The sequence below is a fragment of the Ooceraea biroi genome, chromosome 10 (genome assembly GCF_003672135.1).
Source record: "Ooceraea biroi isolate clonal line C1 chromosome 10, Obir_v5.4, whole genome shotgun sequence".
In the NCBI taxonomy this organism is placed as follows: Eukaryota; Metazoa; Arthropoda; class Insecta; order Hymenoptera; family Formicidae; genus Ooceraea; species Ooceraea biroi.
This window is the reverse complement of record NC_039515.1, coordinates 5,424,499-5,451,740: the sequence shown is the minus strand read 5'-3', so window position 1 is coordinate 5,451,740 and position 27,242 is coordinate 5,424,499. Positions and strand designations below refer to the sequence as shown.

At 46.3% G+C, this 27,242-nt stretch overlaps 1 protein-coding gene across 1 annotated transcript; it reads right to left on the bottom strand.

Annotated features, from left to right (window-relative positions):
* Positions 1 to 1,102: 1,102 nt before the first annotated feature.
* Positions 1,103 to 26,676, bottom strand: LOC105277274 (probable serine/threonine-protein kinase MARK-C). The gene is made up of 7 exons (XM_011335519.2): positions 25,771 to 26,676; positions 21,410 to 21,622; positions 18,915 to 19,053; positions 10,535 to 10,661; positions 4,224 to 4,272; positions 3,966 to 4,145; positions 1,103 to 3,886 (listed from the first exon to the last, which is right to left on the bottom strand). Exons 1-7 carry the CDS (start codon positions 26,058 to 26,060, stop codon positions 1,213 to 1,215), a joined length of 3,672 nt encoding a protein of 1,223 aa, XP_011333821.1. The 5' UTR covers positions 26,061 to 26,676; the 3' UTR covers positions 1,103 to 1,212.
* Positions 26,677 to 27,242: the final 566 nt, after the last annotated feature.

Here is a 27,242-nt window from a genome sequence, read left to right as displayed (position 1 = left end):
TTGCAGATTCTGCTCGGTTTCTGCCGCCAATCTGTTCTTAGATTTTGTGAGCAAGCTCTGTTACATTTCTGGCACCAATTTGTCGAATTAATCGTTAACAACCACTTCTGTATCAAATTTGTTGTCTTTTGGCTGGCAATAGTTGATAGCAGATAGTTAGCATCATCTGCTTTCGGCAGACTTGGCTATCTGGGTAAGCAAAATGTGTGCAATCTGCCAGCAGATTGGCAACAGATCACTGCAGAAGTTGATAGCAAATTGGCATCCGTTATGTCCGCATTAGGATAGTGATCTGCCAGCAGAGCCTGCTAACAGACTCTGACGGCAGATTGGCGGAAGAAACCGAGCAGGATCTGTTAACATTTGACGGCAGATTGACAGCAGAAACCGAACAGAATCTGCAGCTTTTGGCCATTCATATTTACGATATATTAAAGCATGTGTTTACTTTTAACACACTATAAATTGTTAAAAGAACGCATTTGTTTGTTTGTTAAATTAAAGTACATTTGGCTTGATGTGTCTTTCTGACAGTTCGTTGCATAATCTCTCTCTTGTTGTTAATTTATTCTAATCTGAAGTCCGAATTTTGCTTTCGAACTTCAGATTGCTCGTGGCGTGCGTGAACTACATGGACGTTGTCCATGGGAGCCTCTGTGCCGCAAGTGCAAAAATTTTCAGAAAAATTAATATTATGCCAAGGCGCGTATATTAACTTGTATAACTGTTAGGCTAAATCTTAACATCGAGTAAGAACTCGACGCGTGCACCGCATAGCGGTGTGGAGCGAAAACACATATTCATAGCCGTGTAAATTTGAATACTGTCAAAAGCTGCGGATCCTGTTCGGTTTCTGCTGCCAATCTGCCGTTAGATTCCGCGCGCGCAGATCTTGCGCGGTTTCTGCTGCCAATCTGCCGTTAGATTCCGCGTGCGCAAATCTTGCTCGATTTCTGTCGACAATCCGACTTCAAGCCATGTTTGCAGATTCTGCTCGGTTTCTGCCGCCAATCTGTTCTTAGATTTTGTGAGCAAGCTCTGTTACATTTCTGGCACCAATTTGTCGAATTAATCGTTAACAACCACTTCTGTATCAAATTTGTTGTCTTTTGGCTGGCAATAGTTGATAGCAGATAGTTAGCATCATCTGCTTTCGGCAGACTTGGCTATCTGGGAAAGTATAGCGTATACGTCTCGAACGATGACCGATTCTTAATTGAGATTTACGTATTGCGGCATGGCAGGACTGCTCTTTCTTCTACTCTTCTCCGTTTGTTGCGCGATGGTTGAACTCTGTGATTTTTTGTTGGTGTCCATATTTTTACCGCTAAACTTCTCCATGGCTCTGGTATAGGAGCCGGTACAGATTCGTCCCCAGATCTTGCGGTCCTCCGTGCACTGCCTGTTTCTTCCCTCGCTGGACGTGTGCTGTAGGTCACTCTTCTTCGTAGTCTTGCCAACGTCTTCCTTTTCTAGAGGCATGCTGGAGCGTGCGACAGTCTGGACGTCCTCCCATGACACGTTTATGTCGGACTGCACGCTAGACGGCGTGGGACAGCTGCTATCGCTGGATAAAGAGGAAGATCGGACGAAGGACGGTGGTATCACCAGTTTTGCTCGCTCCTCCGACTGACTGTCGGTTAAGGGCGACTCGCCCTTCGCGTGGGAATTCGCTCTGCAGCCGCCGGAGCCGTCTTGACTGTCGTGGACAAGATTGTCGTTCAGGATGATCTTCGCGATTGATGTCCTCTTCCTCAAGTTCTCCAGATTCTCTTTGGGAGTGCTCTGCGAACCATCAATTCGCTGCAGAATGTCTTTGAGATTCACGTTCGCGGTCGCGTCAGCGACGAAACTTGACTTGGTTCGCTCGAGCTTAGGCGTCCTAGACTCGCTTCTTCCGTTGGTCGTGGCAACGGACGTCTTCTTAGCCGCTTCGTGATTATCGTCTCTGGCTGCGGAAGTTATGTCCGGATAAATGTAATTGGGTAATCTCTCCTTTTGGCGAACAGGGGCGGTAATCTTCGACTGCGTCTCGAACAGCTTTGAATACTTTTGGTTCTTGGCTTCGGGCATTTCTGTTTTGCCGGACATTGCACCTTTCACGCACTGTTTATACTTCTCGTCTATTCTGGTATCGAGGTTGTCTGACGTATTCGCGTTGTCCACGAAAATGGACTGTCCATTGCTCTCTCCAGGTTGCAAGAGCGGCCACCGATCCAGGGATAAACTCGTGTCTTTTTCCTGGCAGATCGACTCCTGTGAAACATCATTAGCGTTATCTTCAGCGTTCCTGATAGAATCCTGTTCGTACCGCGAGGGATTATCTCTCACTTTGCTCCGAGTCTCATCCTCGTCATCATCATCATCTTCGTTGCCGGAATCGTTGTCGAGGTTCTTCAACACGCCTTCGTTCTTCTCATTGCGCTTTCGCAGCTCCTCCCAATTCTTCCGTGGCTTGTAACTCGTTTTTCGCCTGATGATCTTGCTTTCTGTGATGTTGATGTCCGGAATAAAGAGACGCAGCGCCTTTGTGCCAGTCGGGAACACTATTTCGTTGATCCTCCTCGCGGACATGATGGCCTCCAGGCTCGTCTTCGAGGCTACCTCTTGATGTTTGTTGAATGCGGAGACCAGCTGCGCTACAGTGTATTTGGGCTCCTCGTTCTCTGACTCCGTCGAACGATCCTCTTTATCATCGGACGCTGCCGAATTGTTAGAACGGCTGGAAACGTCAGAATGTTGGCGTTCACAAGGTCGTTTGTCCGCGTCACCGGGCTGTCGGGCATTGCTCACCACCATCTCGTCGGAATCCTCCGTCAAGGTGTCCGATTCGACGGACTTGAGAGAATCTAGATTCTCTTCGGATCCCGAGGTGTGCTTTTTTGGAATCTGCAGTGGCTCCACGTTCTTCGTTTCGCGTTTCGAGCCATTCGATGCAACGCGCGAGTCATCGCAATTACCGTTAAGATTACCCGATGTCTTTGTGTTGTCTGATGAAATCGTTGGCACGTTCCGATCGACTTCGTGCTCAGTTTTCTCGGACGCCGCACCGATTTCTGACTTTGCGTCAGCGATTGTGTGATCGTCATTGATCGAGATCGCAAGTCTGGAGGACGTGATCTCGGCGTCGAGTTGTTTGAAGATCGGCAGCAGGTCCTCAGTTGTTGCGCGCTGGTAGCTCTTCCTTCGTCTTTTCAAGCATTCCAGACTCCTGTAGATATCTAGGACGCCTTGGGACTTGGACAGGGACCGCAGGCCATACAGTTTCTCGCGAGACTTGCTGATGACAGGGTTCAACGTAGTAGCGGCGCCAGCCCGGCCCACCACCGCCGAGGATCCGTTTAACAGACACGCCTGTGACTGGACACGATTCAGACTACGTATTCGCGAGAGTATGCCACGGCTCAGGCCCTGATTCAGGTTCGCCTGGGATCGGCTCTGAGCCTTACTCAGCAGTCCCTGCGTCTGTTCCTGGTTCAGCAAGCAGCTCTGGCTCGTGCAGCTCAGGCTTGTCCTGGAAGAGTTGAGGCTGGCTTGAGAGTCCGCCGGACTCGGGAAACCCTCGCTGCCCGCCAGACTCGCGTGGCTGCCCGTCAAGCGATTGCTCAAGCACATTTCGCTTTGGCTCAGCAGGCAGTCCTGCAGGCAATTCTGTAGATGCTGCTGATGACGATTCTGATCGCCGTGGACGTCCGCTTGACAGAGATTCGCTTGGCTGGTCGTCTGGCTTATCAGCGCGGCTCTCCTCAGGTTCTCCCGACTGACGACGCGCTCCAACAGGACTTCTCTCGACTTGGACAAGTATCTCCGTAGGTGCGGCGACGCCTGCGTCGGGGCGCCGCGCAGCCAATCGTGGCGCAGGCATTGCTTCGCGGTCATTCGTGCACTGAATGAAGAAAACAAGAACGATTAATCTCTGGTGAAATTAATTCCTGAAAAATCCGAGCGCGACAAACAACAATTACCTCGGGTCCAGCACTAAGAGCTTCGCGACGAAGTCCTTCGCCTGCGCCGAAACGTCCTCGAACAGCTCTTCGGGGAAGTCCACTTCGCCGAGGGATATGTTTTGGAAGGTTTCCTGATCGGTCTCTCCACCGAACGGCGAAAAGCCCGTCAGCAGCACGTAGGTCGTGACCCCGAGCGACCTGAAACATTTTGCAGAGTGAGGGAAACCCGACGTGCGGACGCTTCTCAGGGACAACGAAACGCGCGTCCGGTCTTACCACATGTCAGCTGCCAGCGTGATCGGCTCATAATGCAGTATCTCGGGCGCTGAAAGAGAGAAACGTAAACACGATTCGGTATATGGAGATGCAATATCGAGGTATCACGTGCGATGGTCCCCCGCGGTTCGTCTCCGCCCGTCCTCCGACGTCATTTCATGTCCACTGACCTCGCACGTGATGTCACTCGCGCGTCATTCGTATTTATTCACGAAAATCGAAGAGGACGCGTGGGCGCCCACGCGCGCGTCCTCGCCGACTCGGCGTCGAAGAGTCGAAGCAATGTCGAGCCGCGGAAAACGCGCAGACTTTAATACGCCGTCGTTAAACTCGTCATTGTAATCCTTACGATTTGACCGTATCGAGCGAGCCCATAAAATTCCTGGCGCGTCCACCGGAGCGGAGAAACACGATTGCAATAACTGTTCCAGGTACGTCGAAGATTACCTCGGCCGACGATGATGTCGATCTTAGCTGGCCGTCGTCTTAACGCGACCGATCCTATTATTTCATGGGCAGTATGCGCGATCGTGCGCGGTAGCACGCATCAATTAACTCGCGCAGCAGGTAGCCCGTCATTCTGACCTGTTCGAGCGGATTTAGAGCACTCCTTTTTTAACGGGCGTAACGGTACCACCTCCGACGTCTCGTTGCTGCCTGACATTTTCGCTGGTAGCAGGCTGAGAGGATCGGTGGGCGGGTCGGGACCCGACGCCGAGTCGGTTGATGATTAATTGGCGAATCATTTTCGGCGAGAGTCGCGAGAACGTTGCTTAAATTGCAAATCATATTTGGGCTTGTGACAGTCCGACGAAAAAGAAGCACGATTCGTGCGAGATCTCAATTTTTGCGAGAAGACCGACGAAAAGGAGCGAGATGGGGAGAAATTGCACAAAGAGGGGACGTTAATTCATTGGCTGTCCGACTTTGTTATTTATTTCGTTCCGGCGACGTAAAGGCCACGACGCGCCGATTACCTTGCCTGGAAACGGCACGATTTGAAGTGACCGACGTCATTACCGCGCGAGGCCCGTCATGCACGCACGTGATGTGTGTGCACCACTACCATCACGTAGCTGGGGGCCCCCCTCTGGCTTTATTAAGGGCGCGCGTCTACTCTCGCCAGGCAATGAGGCTAACGTGTCAATTAATATCGATTATACTTGCGATCTCACCGCCACGTTGATCGCCAATTAGAGAAGGTCAGATAATGATCGGTAGCAATTAAGCCGTGCGGCGGAGGACCAAAGCGCGGACGCACCACCTGGGGACGAGCCCCCTTGACTCCTTGAAGTAATGTCCGGTACGCGCTATCTCGACACCCGTAATGCGGTACAATTTATATTTTTGCTCCTGATTAAAAAAGTTTGTCAAGCGGGTCGCTCGCATGCGGCCATCCCGCGGCCGCACCGCGGGCGTGCTCCGAGTTGTTGCGAAGGGGACTCGCGTTAAACTTTTGCGATTTCGTGCGCTTAAGTTTATTAATATTAGGGGTGTGATTTAGTTTTGAGGGTTTTTTTGCTCAAAAACGCATGTATTTAAATATGATAATGAATGAATACCTTAATCAAAATATTTTCCTTCCTTTTCTATAACTTTTTCCCTTCTTTCTGGCAAGAGATGAATTCCACCACGATAAAATGACTCTTCTTTTCAGTTGATCCATTCGTCGACGAATTTTCGCACTTCTTCCAAATTATGAAAGTGTGTATCCTCTAAAGCGTGTTGCATCGACCGGAACAAATAATAATCGCATGGAGATTGCTCATTGGTCTGGAGAATACGCGGGGTGCGGTAAGACTTCCCATTCAAGCTCTAATAGTGTTTGTTTCACTGATAACGCAACGTGAGGTCGAGCGTTGTCACGAAGAAGAATCACTTTCCGTCGTTTACTCGCAATTGGTGGTCGTTTTTGGTCCAATGCTTGCTTCGACTTGTACAATTGGTGTCGATAACGATCAGCCGTGACGGTCTCATGCGGATTTAACAGCTCATAGTACACTATCCCACCAAATACGGAGCATTACTTTTGAACCGTGAATATTGCGTCTCGGAGTTGGATGTTGATGGTTCGCCTGGATCCACCCATGATTTTCTGCGTTTCGGATTATCAAAACAGATCCACTTTTCATCCCCAGTAACAATCCGATACAAAGGACTCTTCTTTTTTTGCCTGGCGATCAACGAAATGCAAATGTTCAACCGGTTCGCAATGGCACTTTCCGATAATTGATGTCGAACTCATTTCCCTTCTTTCTGAATTTTTCCCATTTCATGTAAATGTTTGGTAACTGTTGTACGATCAACATTTAATGCTCTGGCAAGAGATGGATTCCACCACGATAAAATGACTCTTCTTTTCAGTTGATCCATTCGTCGACGAATTTTCGCACTTCTTCCAAATTATGAAAGTGTGTATCCTCTAAAGCGTGTTGCATCGACCGGAACAAATAATAATCGCATGGAGCAGTGTCCGGAGAATACGCGGGGTGCGGTAAGACTTCCCATTCAAGCTCTAATAGTGTTTGTTTCACTGATAACGCAACGTGAGGTCGAGCGTTGTCACGAAGAAGAATCACTTTCCGTCGTTTACTCGCAATTGGTGGTCGTTTTTGGTCCAATGCTTGCTTCGACTTGTACAATTGGTGTCGATAACGATCAGCCGTGACGGTCTCATGCGGATTTAACAGCTCATAGTACACTATCCCACCAAATACGGAGCATTACTTTTGAACCGTGAATATTGCGTCTCGGAGTTGGATGTTGATGGTTCGCCTGGATCCACCCATGATTTTCTGCGTTTCGGATTATCAAAACAGATCCACTTTTCATCCCCAGTAACAATCCGAGACAAAGGACTCTTCTTTTTTTGCCTGGCGATCAACGAAATGCAAATGTTCAACCGGTTCGCAATGGCACTTTCCGATAATTGATGTCGAACTCATTTCCCTTCTTTCTGAATTTTTCCCATTTCATGTAAATGTTTGGTAACTGTTGTACGATCAACATTTAATGCTCTGGCAAGAGATGGATTCCACCACGATAAAATGACTCTTCTTTTCAGTTGATCCATTCGTCGACGAATTTTCGCACTTCTTCCAAATTATGAAAGTGTGTATCCTCTAAAGCGTGTTGCATCGACCGGAACAAATAATAATCGCATGGAGCAGTGTCCGGAGAATACGCGGGGTGCGGTAAGACTTCCCATTCAAGCTCTAATAGTGTTTGTTTCACTGATAACGCAACGTGAGGTCGAGCGTTGTCACGAAGAAGAATCACTTTCCGTCGTTTACTCGCGATTGGTGGTCGTTTTTGGTCCAATGCTTGCTTCGACTTGTACAATTGGTGTCGATAACGATCAGCCGTGACAGTCTCATGCGGATTTAACAGCTCATAGTACACTATCCCACCAAATACGGAGCATTACTTTTGAACCGTGAATATTGCGTCTCGGAGTTGGATGTTGATGGTTCGCCTGGATCCACCCATGATTTTCTGCGTTTCGGATTATCAAAACAGATCCACTTTTCATCCCCAGTAACAATCCGATACAAAGGACTCTTCTTTTTTTGCCTGGCGATCAACGAAATGCAAATGTTCAACCGGTTCGCAATGGCACTTTCCGATAATTGATGTCGAACTCATTTCCCTTCTTTCTGAATTTTTCCCATTTCATGTAAATGTTTGGTAACTGTTGTACGATCAACATTTAAAGCTCTGGCAAGAGATGGATTCCACCACGATAAAATGACTCTTCTTTTCAGTTGATCCATTCGTCGACGAATTTTCGCACTTCTTCCAAATTATGAAAGTGTGTATCCTCTAAAGCGTGTTGCATCGACCGGAACAAATAATAATCGCATGGAGCAGTGTCCGGAGAATACGCGGGGTGCGGTAAGACTTCCCATTCAAGCTCTAATAGTGTTTGTTTCACTGATAACGCAACGTGAGGTCGAGCGTTGTCACGAAGAAGAATCACTTTCCATCGTTTACTCGCAATTGGTGGTAGTTTTTGGTCCAATGCTTGCTTCAACTTGTACAATTGGTGTCGATAACGATCAGCCGTGACAGTCTCATGCGGATTTAACAGCTCATAGTACACTATCCCACCAAATACGGAGCATTACTTTTGAACCGTGAATATTGCGTCTCGGAGTTGGATGTTGATGGTTCGCCTGGATCCACCCATGATTTTCTGCGTTTCGGATTATCAAAACAGATCCACTTTTCATCCCCAGTAACAATCCGAGACAAAGGACTCTTCTTTTTTTGCCTGGCGATCAACGAAATGCAAATGTTCAACCGGTTCGCAATGGCACTTTCCGATAATTGATGTCGAACCCATTTCCCTTCTTTCTGAATTTTTCCCATTTCATGTAAATGTTTGGTAACTGTTGTACGATCAACATTTAATGCTCTGGCAAGAGATGGATTCCACCACGATAAAATGACTCTTCTTTTCAGTTGATCCATTCGTCGACGAATTTTCGCACTTCTTCCAAATTATAAAAGTGTGTATCCTCTAAAGCGTGTTGCATCGACCGGAACAAATAATAATCGCATGGAGCAGTGTCCGGAGAATACGCGGGGTGCGGTAAGACTTCCCATTCAAGCTCTAATAGTGTTTGTTTCACTGATAACGCAACGTGAGGTCGAGCGTTGTCACGAAGAAGAATCACTTTCCGTCGTTTACTCGCGATTGGTGGTCGTTTTTGGTCCAATGCTTGCTTCGACTTGTACAATTGGTGTCGATAACGATCAGCCGTGACAGTCTCATGCGGATTTAACAGCTCATAGTACACTATCCCACCAAATACGGAGCATTACTTTTGAACCGTGAATATTGCGTCTCGGAGTTGGATGTTGATGGTTCGCCTGGATCCACCCATGATTTTCTGCGTTTCGGATTATCAAAACAGATCCACTTTTCATCCCCAGTAACAATCCGATACAAAGGACTCTTCTTTTTTTGCCTGGCGATCAACGAAATGCAAATGTTCAACCGGTTCGCAATGGCACTTTCCGATAATTGATGTCGAACTCATTTCCCTTCTTTCTGAATTTTTCCCATTTCATGTAAATGTTTGGTAACTGTTGTACGATCAACATTTAAAGCTCTGGCAAGAGATGGATTCCACCACGATAAAATGACTCTTCTTTTCAGTTGATCCATTCGTCGACGAATTTTCGCACTTCTTCCAAATTATGAAAGTGTGTATCCTCTAAAGCGTGTTGCATCGACCGGAACAAATAATAATCGCATGGAGCAGTGTCCGGAGAATACGCGGGGTGCGGTAAGACTTCCCATTCAAGCTCTAATAGTGTTTGTTTCACTGATAACGCAACGTGAGGTCGAGCGTTGTCACGAAGAAGAATCACTTTCCATCGTTTACTCGCAATTGGTGGTAGTTTTTGGTCCAATGCTTGCTTCAACTTGTACAATTGGTGTCGATAACGATCAGCCGTGACAGTCTCATGCGGATTTAACAGCTCATAGTACACTATCCCACCAAATACGGAGCATTACTTTTGAACCGTGAATATTGCGTCTCGGAGTTGGATGTTGATGGTTCGCCTGGATCCACCCATGATTTTCTGCGTTTCGGATTATCAAAACAGATCCACTTTTCATCCCCAGTAACAATCCGAGACAAAGGACTCTTCTTTTTTTGCCTGGCGATCAACGAAATGCAAATGTTCAACCGGTTCGCAATGGCACTTTCCGATAATTGATGTCGAACCCATTTCCCTTCTTTCTGAATTTTTCCCATTTCATGTAAATGTTTGGTAACTGTTGTACGATCAACATTTAATGCTCTGGCAAGTTCTGAAGTGGATTGTGTTGGATTTTCGTCCAATAATGCTTGCAAATCTGCATTTTCAAGCTTTCTTGGTTGTCCCGAGCGTTCTTTGTCCTTCACATCAGTATGACCACTTTTAAAGCGTCTAAACCAGTATTCACACGTCTTAATTGATGGGGCAGAATCACCATAAGTTTCGACAAGAATTCTATAACCCTCAGCGGCAGTTTTTTTTTTATTAAAAAACAAAAGCAACGCATGTCGAAAATGCTAAAGAGCTTTCGGAAGTTCCATTTTTACGATGATATAAACACGACTGTTATTGCATCTATTGCTATAATGCTACTAAATGTCAACACTGTAAGAAACAACAGTTATCGAAAACAGCTATTGGAATAAACTGACACTACAGCCATCTGTTGCAAAACCCTCAAAACTAAATCACACTCCTAATAGAATACTGATATCTCCCAGAAGAATTCCCTCCGTGCAGGAAAGTGGGTCACTCACCGACGTAATCCGGCGTGCCGAGGATCTCCCGCACTTCGGTGCCCTCGAGGATCACTCTCGAGATCTCGAAGTCGCACAGCTTAACGTCGCAGTCCGGGAAGGAGCCCATCATCACGAGATTCTGCGGCTGCAAAAATGAAAAGGAAGAGCTTTTAGCTAGCGAGCGCATCGTCTCGGAAAAATCGCTGACTCTTCGTACTCCGCGCGGAGCGGACGTTCCCGTGAGAGCGCATCCGTATCTTAGCGCAGTCCGTCGATGGTTTTATCGCCACCATAACCAGCGAGATACAATCGGTCTTCCGCGTGGCCGCGCGCGATAAGGCGCGCGCCGGCATATTAACGGCGCGAGGAAGCCATCTCGGTATCGGTTTACAACGAGTCCGATATCCGGCCCGGCGTCCGATGGGATTTCGGTGTACGCGCGACTATTTAGATCGCGGAAGCACCGCGATATTACGAGCGATATCCATTTCGCGAGTGCACAGTGGAGTTATCCTCGCACGTATCCTCTTCCGCGGTTCTCTCTCACCGGTAATCGTCTCTTTATCTCGATCTGCATGCTCGGTTCGGGGTCGGAGGCGAGAGGGCGAAGGATGGAGAGGGCAGCAAACGTTTCGCAAACGAGAACGAGAGCGCGGCTCGTCGTCGGCGACTCGTCGTCGCGTTTTCGACGCGTTTTTGCGATACGAGCCGGTGAATGGCGGCGTCTGTCTCTGCTAATGTAAATACCATCCTGGCGCCGGCTATAACGGTCATATTCGTGCCGGCTCCGGCTGCGATCGCGCCAACTGATCCGACGAGAGGGAGATAATTAGCACGTGTGTGAAGTTAGCCCCGCACTTTTTGAATTTCATCTTTTTCTTGATTGTGCTGAATTGTGCTACGTTTGTGCCATATTGTGCCGCAAACCGCAGTTCAATATCTCAAACCGTTTTCGAAAAAAAATAAAAAACGAAAAATTTGGTAGCCCCGCACTTTTCGAATTTTGCTGACTTTTTTATCAATCTCTTTCCATTTTACCTACTACTTTCGATAGTCGTTCATTTTTCTTGACTAGCATAATTCAGCACAATTTACTAAATTCGATTATGTACCATGGTTTGAACGGTATGGAGTTTTGCATTTTTCTATTCCTAAACCTTAAGTTCCTATCAGCGACTGTTTTGCAAAATCCAGTAATCTGACGAAATTGTGTCATTAGAAAAAGTTGTTGTGCTCGTCGATCGCAATCTGGTATAACCGAAAAAAATTCGAAAATGTCAAATTTTTATTTCGCCAACACCATTTTTTGGATAACTTTGACTAATCTTCACGATAATCCACGCTTCTTATGCATGTGTTTCGTAGATTTTGAGTAGCACAATCCAGCACAACTCGCAGAATTCGATTATCGTTCGCCGTTCGTAAGTTATAAGAGTTTGAAATTTTCGATTCCTAAAAAACCGTTACACTTCAGTCCTAACTTTCTCTGTACTGCGATATCTAGCGGTCTGAGGAAATTTTGTCACTTGAAAAATTTGTGCTACTCTAGCACAATCCGGCACAAGTGGAAAAAATTCGAAAATGTCAAATTTTTTATTCACCCCCACCCCTTTTTCATTAATAATTATCGACTCTCAAATTAATTTCCGATTTTTATGCATGTCTCTCGTAGAGAATGAGTAGTACAACTCAGCACAACTCGCAGAAATTATATATTTGCCTTGCAATGTGATTTTATATGTTTTTTTAATCTATCTTTATGAATTTTTTTTATCGAAACAGAATGAAATATTCAAATTTTTCCAACGGCACAACACGGTACAAGTCAACGCCAATTTGGAAAAAAATTTGAGCTTAATCGCGAGAAAGTGCAGGGCTACCAAATTTTTCATTTTATTTTTTTTTCGAAAACGGTTTGAGATATTGAACTGAGGTTTGCGGCACAATACAGCACAAACGGAGCACAATGCAGCACAATTAATGAAAATTCAAAATTCGAAAAGTGCGGGGCTACCAAATTTTTCGTTTTTTATTTTTTTTTCGAAAACGGTTTGAGATATTGAACTGAGGTTTGCGGCACAATACAGCACAAACGGAGCACAATGCAGCACAATTAATGAAAATTCAAAATTCGAAAAGTGCGGGGCTACCAAATTTTTCGTTTTTTATTTTTTTTTCGAAAACGGTTTGAGATATTGAACTGCGGTTTGCGGCACAATATGGCACAAACGTAGCACAATTCAGCACAATCAAGAAAAAGATGAAATTCAAAAAGTGCGGGGCTAACTTCACACACGTTAATTAGCCGCGAAAAGAATCGAACAGCCGCGCGCGCGCGCGGCGTTATCCGGAAGTAATTTATGAAAGTGCATTTCGATCATCGCGATGGATATTCTACATCGCGAAACGCGCCGTGACTCGCGTGAATTCAAAGACATGCCGACGTGTCCGATTACCATAAATCGCGGGTAACCGGCACGTGACGAAGGTCGCGCTCAATCAGTCCGTGGAGGCTGCTATTATAATCGCTGACATAATCTAGATCGCGCGGATCGCGCTTCGTTTTCATATTCGGGGCTGGAATCGACTTTCACCGCTCGACTATCGCTCGATCGAACGGGTTGCGAGTACGCGCCGATGCTCGTGCGCATGCGTGCGCGCGGCGCGATGGGAAACGATAAAGAATTAAATTTGAAAGAAACTTGTCTCTTTTTTTTACAGGAAATAGAAAGTACATGTCGCGCGCGATTCTAAAGACATGCGAGACGGAAGATGATGCCGTTCGGAAGACGGATGATGCAGCATCATGAATGTTTCGTTCGTTTGTCCGCTCGGAATCATCGTTACTTCAACACGAGGAGCCTTGGACGTTCTCATGTAGGCGAATATCTGAATATTCAAAGTATCTCTTGGCCGCGCGCGCGCACGCTTGGCTAATAAATAATGACAAAAGACGTAAAAATAAATCGCCGGCCCTCGAGATGCGTAATTCCGTCGACGGGGGCCCATTATGCGGCGGGAATATTCTTACGTGGTTGTCTGCGCACATGCGCGCGTTCTCGTCGGCTTTATGACACAATAATATCGCGCGCGAAACGCGTGCACGCTGCTGCAGCAGCCGAATGATAAATAGGCCGTACCAGTGGGAAGACTATAAAGAATAATGCGGTGTGCAATCGCGCTCGCGATCAAACCGGCGCGTCGCACTCATCTCGTTGTGCCCGTTGCGCGCAGCCTTTTTTAGAGATCTACTTTTCCGTCGAGTTTCCACAGGTTTTTTCCTCGTGGAACGATTAAACCGAGAGTCATTCCGGCTAGCAGTCGCTCGCGAACTCGCGCAGAGTTCACAATGAGATCGAATGTGATTTCGCGCCATGCTCGGCGCGGATGAGATTGACGAAATCAGAAATGAAATAAAATAAGATATCTCGCTTTTTTCAATTAATTGCATTTGTAGAATTTTGCAGCTTCCACAACGAGTCTCCGGAAATTTATTAATCAATTTCTTCCGTTGTGACATTGGTAAATTTTGGATGAGCGGACCACGGACTCTCTCAATCGGAAGGATACGATTGACAAGTCCCACATGATCAAATCGGCGAGATCTTTTTACGTTGTTCGGAGAGGCGCGTGGGCTCCAACGAATACGTCAAAGTCGCCTGATCGTTCAATATTCGATGTATTTATTCAATATATTTATTTATGAAAAGATTGAAGTAGCGCGTAAGTATCTAATATAATAATATACGATATAGGTAACGCACTCGCAAAATATCACACTCGATCGTTACGAGCCGGTACGAGCCGCTGATGCATCCTGCGCGCAGGATCATATTACTATAATCATATACAGGGTGTTTCCTCTAACTGTAGCACTTAGAATATCTCTGCTTCCTTTGATGATATGAAAAAAGTCAAAGGACGAAAATTGTTCGATTCAAAGAGACTAGTACTCTGGTAAGACAATTATTTTTTTTAATGTGACCTTTCACAAGATATCAAGGTCATGAACATTTTTTTAAATGAGATGGTATATTTTCCTTAACGAAATGATGTAGCTTGTAAAAAAACAAATTCAACCATACAGAATATGTTGACCTTCAAATGACTTTGAACCATTTGTGGAATATCGCGATAAACTTCATTTGCACGGAACATACTCAACGAATCATTTCCTGATCGCTGGATTGGACGTGGTGGAAGAATTTCTTGGCCGGCTCGATCACCAGATCTTACGCCTCTTGATGTTTTTCTTTGGGGACACCTAAAAAACGAAGTTTATCGCGATATTCCGACAACACCTGAAGATATGCGAGAAAGAATTCAGCGTGCGTGCACCGCAATTACTCCGGAATCTCTCAAAAACGTAAAACAATCGTTTATTCATCGAATTCGAAAGTGTATGGAAGTAAACGGTGATCATTTCGAACATCTGTAAAAAAGGTATATCTTTGTAGTTATACGTACAATAAATAGAGTTTCTTTTCCTAAACGTGATTTTTGTGGTTCAAAGTCATTTGAAGGTCAACGTATTCTGTATGGTTGAATTTGTTTTTTACAAGCTACATCATTTCGTTAAGGAAAATATACCATCTCGTTTAAAAAAATGTTCATGACCTTGATATCTTGTGAAAGGTCACATTAAAAAAAATAATTTTCTTACCAGAGTACTAGTCTCTTTGAATCGAACAATGTTCGTCCTTTGACTTTTTTCATATCATCAAAGGAAGCAGAGATATTCTAAGTGCTACAGTTAGAGGAAACACCCTGTATATGCCCTGGAGCGCGCAAAGACCGCCGTTCGCGCCGTCGCGATTTCCTCTTCGCGGGAATTCTCGGGTTATCGGGAGGTGCTCCAGTTATGGTGGCCAGACACGGGGGTACCCACGACCCGAGATAGGAACCAGGCGATGATTCATGCAGCGAGAGTGCACCAGGCGCGACGCAGGAGCAAGGGCGTGGTCGCTGCTGCGGAGCGAGCCTGGCGCGCGAACTTTCCGCTTTATTTCTCGTTTCCCCCCCAGCTGCGAGTCCTCGCGATCTTTCCCGCGGAAGCGAGAGTCCGCGGGCGACCGCGGCGATCACAGAGGAAACCCCTTGGTTCCGTGAGGATCTCTTTGGGGGAAAATTTAGGGAGAAGATCGCACGCGGAGCGCTACCGAGTGACGGCTCGCTTTTCAGGATTCACGCGCGGCCGTCCGTACGTGCTATAGATATGCACTTATAGCACATCCAAATACGGCGGTAGCGTGTTTACGGAGCGTGCGGAATGTTCAGCGTCGCCGGGCTGCAGTTGAACGCTTTGCAAGCGTAGCGCTTACGAAATAACTCAGGCGGAACGGCCGGACTTGAGCAACTTGCGCGCACGGAGTTTCCGAGTTAATTTATTGCGTCACGTTGCGGCGCGCGCGATAAATATCGATCGTGATCAATTCGCGCGATTAATCCGGCCCGGGTTAATTTAATTAATCGGCAACGTTCGCTCCGCGGAGGGCGCAGGTTCTTTGTTTCGGGAGAGGATTTGTCCGCGCGACTCGGCGCGCTCCGTGTAATGCAAATCGACCCAAGCCTGTGCACGCGCGCACACCGCGGATAAAAGTGTCAGGCGAACGTTGGCGAACGGACACCGGCAGGTCCGTCCGCTACCTCGATCGCGAGGATGTTGCTCGGCCCGCTAAAGGCTCGATGACCTCCTCCTCCTTCCTCCTCCTCCTCCTCCTCTCACGAGTTCCTCTCCTCGTGAGGATAACGAGAGGGAATCCTACCATCCGTAACGAGCGAACCGACGACCTCGCCGGATCAAAATGTACTTTACGGTGCGGATTCCGCTTTTGCTCCTCCACGCGCACACGCGCGTGTTCTCCTCCTTCTCCTCCTCCTTGCAGACTTATTTTTCCGCGAACACTCACGCGATTACGCGTGACACGCATTCACCTCGCCGGATACGCTAATCCGACGGTGTCGGTGTCGGATCGTCTCGCGTCTCTAATTCGATTAGCCAGTCCATGGTAAGACGCGCGTGGAACTCGTCGCGACGTATATTTCCAATTCGATCAGCGACAATGCCGCCGATGCCGCGTATGCTAATGCAACGATAATGACGCAGGCGTCGTAAATGTTTTGTCACGCGTACAAATGCGTGTGGAGGAAACATCGTTTCTCATCGCGGAAAGGAGCAATCACGTTTTTCTCACAACACTCAGGCGACTTCTAAACCGCTGACGTTTTTACGCAGCTCTCCGGCGGTAAAAAATCGCTTTCTGCAGCGATAAAACAATGCATGTGTCGAGATTGAAGACCGTCGGAGATGAAAGACCGACCTCTCGACGCGTGTAAATGTCGACCGCACGATACGCGTCGACGACGCGTCTGCGCTTAATTGCACCGTTGGCGCGTTTTACGAGCGAAATAAAGAAATACGCGAATGCGAGGCGCAGTCCGAAATGTTTGCCGGCCAAACAAGTCCCGGACATTTGCAAAACGGAAAAAAGAAAAGAAGGAAAAGGACGTCGACTTCGACGAATAAAGCGCGTGCGGGATGAGCCGCTTCCGTTCCTCTCGTAGACACTTTATTCTGACGGACCTCCACGGAACTCCTCGAGGTGTCGACTGCCAGAAGAGGATTCGTGGAACAATTCGTCACGACGCGACGGCTCGTAACGTCACCGTAGAAAATGTTGCGATACGTCGCGGGCCCCGTTTCGCCGATGTACGCCGAACGAAATCAACACCGTCGTCTTGAAGAAAAAATGCAGAAGAGCATCGCGCTCGGCGAAGGTGTCTCAAGTTTCGCCAGAGCTCAGTGGGATCGTCGGATTCTGGTGTCCTGGTGTTCACTGGCGAACACGACGACAAGCGACAGCCCGTTCTTCTTTCCACCGTACGCTTATACTTAAAAGCGAGTTCGCGTTTCCGCGAACACGTTCAAATAACACGCGCGGCTGCATCAGGCGAATGCGATTAATTGCCTCGCAAACGTGGCGAAGCCTCCGTCTTTCTCTCCCTCTCTTCCTCTCGGTATATTCGATTCCGCACCCACAGAAAAGATTTCTGGACTTAATGCTATTACTCTTTAATCTATCATAAAATAAGATCGCTATAGCGACAATCATATTTATTATTGAAAAGAAGCATATTTTAATCTTGAATAGAAAATTCGAAAATCTAGATTCAAATAATCTTCGTGCTATCTCATTCATTTTCTCAGAAGGATTTAGATACAAATTTGTAGCAAGTTCAAAATATTCTTCATTTAAGAATATTGTAAGATCTAAAAGACATCTTATTCTATTCTTCTAAGAGAATTTGTAGAATCTGCACAAAACGGCCAATATTTATGTGTTGCAATCGAAAATCGGGAAAGTGTTTCTGTTATTTACAATGAATAAGTGCAATACTCTACAAGAAATATTAAAAGATATGGAAATGTCTTATCTCGAATCTTATTTCTCAAGTAAGTATATTGTATATACTTACTTACATTTCCATATCTTTTAATATTTCTTGTAGAGTATTGCACTTATTCATTTTAAATAACAGAAACACTTTTCCGATTTTCGGTTGCAACACATAAATATTGGCCGTTTTATCGGAATAAAGGACGCAGAAGCGCCGAGTCGACGAGCGACTGTGAGAAAATGATGCGTCGACATCGACAAAGCCTACTGTAAAGTGGCGCTAATATCAAATTATTCTACATACAAGAATATATAACCATAAATTTGTACATGTTACTCTTGTCTCAAGACAGTAAGACAATCTTATTTAATTCGAGAGAGAAGAATAGAAATTACTGATTTAAATTAAAAATTGTTTTATTTTCATATTTTTTATACTTGTAATACGATTAAATTAGTCAAGAATATTTTTCGTCTTGTTATCAGAAATCCTTTCTGAGGGTGCGATATTTTTCTCTCGTCTCGAATTGCCTCGCGATCAGGGAGGCAATCCGAGACGAGAGAATCGTACATCAGCGATCGTACATCGAGTAAATAACGTTTCCGCAAAACGTTGTCCAATCGCGCGATCGACTCGCAACGCAACTGACTCGCAATTGAAGCTCTTCTCTTTCTCCATCGATGGCCAATAGTTATATCGGTTTTATGAAATGGAGCGCGTTTGGTCTGACGACCATCCGCTATCAGTTCTATTTGCTCGTTCGATTGGTCAATCAAACACTGCACGTACCAACGTGCACCATGCTCGATCGATCACGTATTATATGAGGATCGTTGAAACAGATTCGACGAGAGACGTAATAATCGAGAAACGTCACACGTAGCGCAAACGTAGCGGAGAAAACGGTCGGAAATTTCTGGCGGCGAAGTCGGTTCCGGGATCCGGATACACGGAGAGAAGCGTGACAAGTTCGCATCGACCTTTTATGGGTCGAACTTACCTTGATGTCCAAATGGGCGATATTTCTCTCGTGGAGGTAGGCGAGTCCTTCCACTAGTTGCCGCACAAAGTGTACGACGTCACCTTCGAGGGGCACCAAATCGCCGTCGATGAGCGTCTGTAGATCGCCTCCGGGCGCGCTGAAAAAGAAACCGCCGTTTCTTAAGATCGCCGTGATATAATCGGTGATGGTGCTTCGGAACTCATCGCGTCGCTAAGCCAGGTGAGCATCAATTATACTTATAACAAATACATCTGTTCATTAACAATAACTAATTATTGTTACATCCCGAGTCGAAATTTTAGTTCTACATTGAACCTCGAATTCTTCATTTGAGGCGTTATTCAGCGTCTATTTAGCTACTACTTTAACACTAAAATATGTCCGAAATTTCCTTTTTTGCCGCTAGAGCGTCAAAGCAGGTTACGATCAAGATTATAGCCGAATGTTGCAGGGTCAAAATAGCATCTTAACATCTGTTTGTAGGAGTTTGAGTTTCAATGTAAGAGTTCTAGGTTCTATTTTCCTAAAAGTAGGTTCGTACGACTGCTAAAAGCATTAAAGTAGACGCAAAATTTCGGACATATTTTAGTATTAAAGTAGTAGCTACATAGACGCTGAATAACGCCTCGAATTCTTCATTTGAGGCGTTATTCAGCGTCTATTTAGCTACTACTTTAACACTAAAATATGTCCGAAATTTCCTTTTTTGCCGCTAGAGCGTCAAAGCAGGTTACGATCAAGATTATAGCCGAATGTTGCAGGGTCAAAATAGCATCTTAACATCTGTTTGTAGGAGTTTGAGTTTCAATGTAAGAGTTCTAGGTTCTATTTTCCTAAAAGTAGGTTCGTACGACTGCTAAAAGCATTAAAGTAGGCGCAAAATTTCGGACATATTTTAGTATTAAAGTAGTAGCTACATAGACGCTGAATAACGCCTCGAATTCTTCATTTGAGGCGTTATTCAGCGTCTATTTAGCTACTACTTTAACACTAAAATATGTCCGAAATTTCCTTTTTTGCCGCTAGAGCGTCACAGCAGGTTACGATCAAGATTATAGCCGAATGTTGCAGGGTCAAAATAGCATCTTAACATCTGTTTGTAGGAGTTTGAGTTTCAATGTAAGAGTTCTAGGTTCTATTTTCCTAAAAGTAGGTTCGTACGACTGCTAAAAGCATTAAAGTAGGCGCAAAATTTCGGACATATTTTAGTGTTAAAGTAGTAGCTAAATAGACACTGAATAACGCCTCGAATTCTTCATTTGAGGCGTTATTCAGCGTCTATTTAGCTACTACTTTAACACTAAAATATGTCCGAAATTTCCTTTTTTGCCGCTAGAGCGTCACAGCAGGTTACGATCAAGATTATAGCCGAATGTTGCAGGGTCAAAATAGCATCTTAACATCTGTTTGTAGGAGTTTGAGTTTCAATGTAAGAGTTCTAGGTTCTATTTTCCTAAAAGTAGGTTCGTACGACTGCTAAAAGCATTAAAGTAGGCGCAAAATTTCGGACATATTTTAGTGTTAAAGTAGTAGCTAAATAGACACTGAATAACGCCTCGAATTCTTCATTTGAGGCGTTATTCAGCGTCTATTTAGCTACTACTTTAACACTAAAATATGTCCGAAATTTCCTTTTTTGCCGCTAGAGCGTCACAGCAGGTTACGATCAAAATTATAGCCGAATGTCGCAGGGTCAAAATAGCATCTTAACATCTGTTTGTAGGAGTTTGAGTTTCAATGTAAGAGTTCTAGGTTCTATTTTCCTAAAAGTAGGTTCGTACGACTGCTAAAAGCATTAAAGTAGGCGCAAAATTTCGGACATATTTTAGTGTTAAAGTAGTAGCTAAATAGACACTGAATAACGCCTCGAATTCTTCATTTGAGGCGTTATTCAGCGTCTATTTAGCTACTACTTTAACACTAAAATATGTCCGAAATTTCCTTTTTTGCCGCTAGAGCGTCAAAGCAGGTTACGATCAAGATTATAGCCGAATGTTGCAGGGTCAAAATAGCATCTTAACATCTGTTTGTAGGAGTTTGAGTTTCAATGTAAGAGTTCTAGGTTCTATTTTCCTAAAAGTAGGTTCGTACGACTGCTAAAAGCATTAAAGTAGGCGCAAAATTTCGGACATATTTTAGTGTTAAAGTAGTAGCTAAATAGACACTGAATAACGCCTCGAATTCTTCATTTGAGGCGTTATTCAGCGTCTATTTAGCTACTACTTTAACACTAAAATATGTCCGAAATTTCCTTTTTTGCCGCTAGAGCGTCACAGCAGGTTACGATCAAGATTATAGCCGAATGTTGCAGGGTCAAAATAGCATCTTAACATCTGTTTGTAGGAGTTTGAGTTTCAATGTAAGAGTTCTAGGTTCTATTTTCCTAAAAGTAGGTTCGTACGACTGCTAAAAGCATTAAAGTAGGCGCAACATTTCGACTCGGGATTGTTGCAGAGGAATCTACGATGCGCTAGAACGTGATCAGTTCTTACTATTCCATGACCATGATGATCTCGTTCGGCGTTTCGTACACATCGTGCAGCCTAACGACACGCGGCGATTGCGAGCACAGAGATAACAGGGCGATTTCGTGTCTCAATTCCGCGCTGCAGTCGGCGTTGAATCGGTTTCTGGACGAGTACTTGGCCGCATAAAGTATACCGGTCGATCGGGACCTGCAGCGGTACACTCTCGCCCACTGACCGCTGTAAAGAGAGAGCCAACAGATATTTCATTAGTGCTTCCTAATATTAAAAAAAGAAATATCCAAAAAGGCCTTTGTCATCGAGAAAAATATTAAACTATCGTGCTTTGTGTCTTCCTAAATTCAAATGGGTGTCGAAATTGACGGAGATAAATTATTCGCGATGCACGAAACAATGCGGATGTTCCAACGTAGCTTCGGCTTTTACTGGCTTCACATTTTCACGACGAATTCATTTCGGCCTTGTGAGCGAGTCGATGGCCCGAACGCCACCGCCTTCCTGGCATCCTTCATTACCACTTCGAATACTTTCCGTCGCGCGTTTCTTCTCTCTTCTCTCCGCAGACTCCTTTCGGCGCTCCGAAATTTTCCGCGAGGCCACCGCTCCGCTTCGAATTCCCTTTCATCGATTGGCCACATGAGGGAAACGTGTTCTTGGCCAGAGACTGGGCATCAACTCAATCTCATTTCCCACATTCCATTTTCGCAGAATCCTCCAGCGCTTGTCGTCGATTTTCGCCTCATCAGGTTTGCTTCATTCGCCGTTGTTGTTGTCTGGCTACTGCCCTATTGTTTCGCCGACGATTCTGTTCGCGGCACTCGATGCGATTGCGATGAATCTAACGTGCCGTCGAGCATTATTTTCAATCCCGAGCGCGGGCTCTTCGTCGTGCCAAGACTCTCGCCGTCGAAGATTCCGGTCGTCTCTTCGACAAGGTCGACACAGCGGCGCCCGGCAAGGCTGCGCCCGTAATGCGTATCTCACGTTTTCACCCGTAAAATAAATATTTAAGCCACCGCCTTTATGCGCGCGGGAGAGTGCGTTACATAAACGACCAAGTGCCCGTAAAGAGAGATACACGATCATAGATGATATCGTCCCATTAGCTTTCTATATCGAGGTCGTAAATATCTTGTGTTCCTGGTTGAAAAATAATAAACGAATTTCGCAACCGCGCGGCTCAATCGACGTTTGCCAGCATAATCAATTAAAAGCGCAAGGATTAAGCGCCACGAAGAACGCGATCGTGTCCACGGGGATTAACAGTCGAAAAAGCAGATCGGCCGAGCGGATCGCGCGGAGCGGGTTCCCGCCTCGTGAACGTGCCTCGCGTGCAAATCGGCGACTCATCGCCGCGTCCTTTCGCGGCCGCGAGATAAGGGATAATGAGCATCTGATAGCGCGCCGCGCAATTAACTTTAATCGATTTCAATTTTAAGGCCGCCGCTCGGGGTATCCCCTCTTCCCCGGACTTTTCCATCTCCTCCTTCTCGCTTGCCATCCGATCCGGTAGAAGCGCGCGTGCGAGACGAAGACGAGGGAACAAAAGGAGCCAGCAACGCCGGACGGAGAGGGCGATACGCGATATTTTTGCTGCCCTTTACCTCAAGCGGGGCTCAAGGCTCGCTTCTAAAAGTAATTACCGCAGGTATCAAAGAGCGCGCATACACGCCCGGTGAGCGCATTGAATCGCCGGGACGCCAGACTACCGGGATAATACCGGCTCTGTATATATACGGCGCAACGATTATAAAGCGTATCGCCATTATGGACTGGGGCTCGGAGGACCGAGTGTAATCATAGAAAATTGGATTTTAGCGATCGCGGTCACGTAATGACCGATCCGGACATCGAAAGCGAACGCGCGCGGGCGCGTCGTCCGAGAATAATTTATGAAAATTCATTGCAATCGCGTCCCTGGGACGCGCTCTCGTTTCTCTCGCCTCCGCCGATCGGATCGTCGCCGCGCGATTCGCGCGAGATCGCACGAGCGGTCCTTGGTTGTCGAATCGCGTTAATCTGTTAAATTGCTTACGCTCCGATCATCAATTTATCATTGATTTCCGTTAATCAGGGCGTTTCCACAGAGAGCGCGAGAATCCACAACCTGTCCTGGTAGCAGTGCCGAGCGCGTGTGAAAGGCCTTTGTGCTCACTAGCAGCAGGTAAAAGCAGCCTCATTAGCGATGTAAAGTCGCTGCAAGGCAATCGCGGCGCTTGGTATCGGGCGCGCAACCGAGTTATCAATGCGCGCACCGACACTATCCATTAAAACGATGCATTAACATACCCATGAATATGAAACGCTCCAGAGTCCACGCGATCGAGCGCGTGCAGTCTCTCGCCACTCGCTCTCTTAAGGGGGTATTCTAGTGTAAAAGCGGAATTTGTATGCTATTTTGGTGAATTTGTTTTGAAAAAAGTATAAGGTTTTTTGAGGCAGGGTTTTCCCTGCTTATTCATACATATTTGGTGTATGTTTCTAAATTTTTGTATTAGACAATAACTATAAATAAGCGCTGCACATGATATTAAATAAGAACATGAAAAAAAACAGTTGGTCCATGGTTCCCATGATTTCAGCTGTTCTGCTCATCTGAAACAAAAAAACCAAAGAGATTCTTAATTAGTATGAGTGTGGCTATAGCAGGTACCAGAATGAAAAAAAAATGTTGAAAATTTAAAACATGACTTCATTGAGAAAATTAAGTTTCGATTTGTGCCATTTTTTTTCACCATTGAAGGGCTGTAGAAATTCCAAAAAACAATATTTCGACTTGATTGTGGTAGGGGCTATAGCCACACATATACTGAAGATGTGTGCAAAAGCCTGAGTCAATTGATTAACTGGTTTTTGAGATATCATGGGAACCAATTTGAAAAACATGGTTTCGAGAAAAACACGTTTAAAGTTTTTCATACTGATTACATAGAGATAATGTTACTTACGATCAATCGGCTAGTCCAGGGCCATACAGGGGACATTCCTCTTGTTCGTAGAAGTCCTGCAGAGCTGATCTCTCTTCCCTGCGATTCATTCTCTGATCTCGAGAGAAGGTAGTGGAGCGCCGCTCCGAGCGGGTGATACGAGCTTCGTTCCGGGAGTTTGCGTACATCACCGCTTGCCGACCAATACTAACTCCCATCACGTTCATAAGTTTGAAAATTGGCATAAATCCTTTATTGAAAATTATAACTGCCAAGAATGTTGCTATTTCAACAACTTTCACGCCAGCATGGAGATGTTTTGGAGCAAAAGTCCAAATCAATGAACTTAGAGATTCATTGTACTATATAACCTGTACTATACAAAGGCTCCAATTCAAATGTACGACCTTCAAAGAATAACGATCTTCCGACCCTACCTAAAATACTAGCACAATGCTCTGTTGCGTGCCGCGCGGTCCAACCGCCGAGCGCGCGCCAGAGGTTATTTTCTATTAGGTGCTATTACTTTGTTAATTTTGCGAATCGGGCTAAATCTTCTCGCAGACATATTTTCCATACCATATACTTGCAAAATATGCCCAAAAAAAAAATTCGATTTTTCTGACATGCTACACTAGAATACCCCCTTAAAAGGAAAGCACTATCAGTTTGGGTTGATAACCGGCCGATCGATAGTGTCACGCGATCAACGCTCGCTGAGCGAATTACGTTTCACAAAGTGACAGTTTTCTCTTTTCTGTTCTTCTCTATCCAGCGGGATCGGTGGGGGATTCCGAGAAATTTTCCCGGTGAATTCCACTCGAGAAATAAACGAAGCGAATGATCGTTGACGATCAATTCCCTCGGTGGGGACAAAAGTGGCGCAATGGCAGGTAGATCGCGCGACGCCCATGGATATATCGCGCGTGCGATACGTGCCTTGCGTGCGACACGGAATTAAATGATTAGCGCGAGATTACACGTTGGGCAATCGGCACCCCATTACCGACGTCCCCGTCATGCGGGCGCTCGTCGTCGGCCGATCATTTACGGACCTAATTCGCGCGCGGCGATTAGCGGCGCGGCAATAAATATGATTAATGCGCGACGCGCGTCACGTATCGTTGCGCGTATTGCTACCGTGCGTAACTCTTTGACAAATTGCGCGTCGCATCCGAGAGCGATTAATCATCGTGCGTGGCTCGTTGCACGCGGTGCGATTCGGGACGAGGCGCGATGGCACTCGCGAAAACTTACCTTATTTTCTTGTATTTCACGCAAGCGTTTCAGTTAAGTCGAAAAGAATCCCCTTCTCAAATTTGTGTGATACGACGAAATGGAGAACACGAAGACAACACGTAAGGTAATCAAATTGTTCATAGGAAACCATAATTTGTTATAAAATTTCCGGCATGGCCGTAGATAAATCATTGGACTCACCTCGCGAACGGTTTCGGATCGATTTCGTAGTGCTCCGTGATGGGTCCAGTCTTCACCACCCGAGCGAGCTGCGTCTCCTGGACGAGGACTAGGCCCTCTTTCACGTGTTTCTCGCTCCACTGCACTCGGCACCTACCCCGACATCGCTCGTCGTTGACCGGCCGATCGTTCGGCCGCCTCGCCTTCGCACACTTCATCGAGGACGCCTGCAGGTTACGATGTTGTGGCCTGGGCGAGGTTTTCTTAGTGGACGACATTGTCGGCGCTTGGTGGTTCGATTGGTAAATCATGATGGACGACGGAACTGTGATAGATTCGATTGAGTAAGGCTGAATAATGCGTGCGTATCGATACGCGCGACGGGCCGAACGGAGACTTCAATGCATGCAAGTGCGGCCTCGCGCTTTCCGATCACCTTGCGGCGTCTCTTCTCGGATCTCTTCTTTCCTCGTAATTTGTGCGAAGCAAAATTCAGCGGTTCATTCCCGTATTACGCTCCCATCCAACCGCGCCCATTCGATCTCCGCGAGCGGTCCCGTTCCGGATGTCGCGCGCTCTCGCTCTCGATCTCGATCTCGATCTCTCACAGGCTGCGCCCACCGTGCACGGTCACCTCTCGATCGGCCACGCACACTTCGGATCGAGCCGAAGCGCGCGGTGTCATTCTAATTGAACAGAGCGGTGACGGCGGCTGGTCCACGCTGTGACGGCAACGATAACGACAACGATCGGGATCGGGAACGTCGATCTTCACATCTCGCGGCCCGCGCGACCTGCTCGCGAGAGGGAGAGGATCGATCGATCGCGTGGCTCACGGTCCAGCGCCGAGTCTGAAACTGGCCGCCACCAAGAGTCAACGAGAGCACTCGGGTCCTCCTCCGCGCACGCTCCTCTCCGCTCCGCACACGTCTCGCTCTCTTCCTTCTTCGCGCGCCCGAGAGCACGCCGAGAGTCTGACACCGACACCGAGATCTCGGTCTCCCTGGACCCTCCTTCCCCTCCTCTTCCTCCTTCTCTTCCTCTTCCTCCTCCTCCGCCTGCTCCGGAGTCCAGGGTCGGATTGAAATCCTCTCCTCGGTCCGGCTTCGTAATTATAGGTGGACATGAAATAGCGCTTCAATATGTAAATAACGTGTAGCGGGACTTATTGTTCCTCTCACACGCACGCAGAGAGTGACGCGACTTCATGACCGGAATCCCATATTGCAAAGTGCATGGACGAGCACTTTGTGCTCGTTATTCGATATTCTCAAAATCCGCGCTGTAATTCCGCGTTCTACAAATACACAAAATTAATAATCGATTAAAGTTCACGATATATCTTTGATTTTGAATTGACTTCAGAGTCCACATAGTTGAAGTCACCAATAGATGGATCGGCCGACTAGACTCGACTAGATCAGCTTGTGGAACCAGACGTCCTACTTTTGGACAGTTCCGCTGCCCACTCAATCCTCGAAACGTTCTACTTT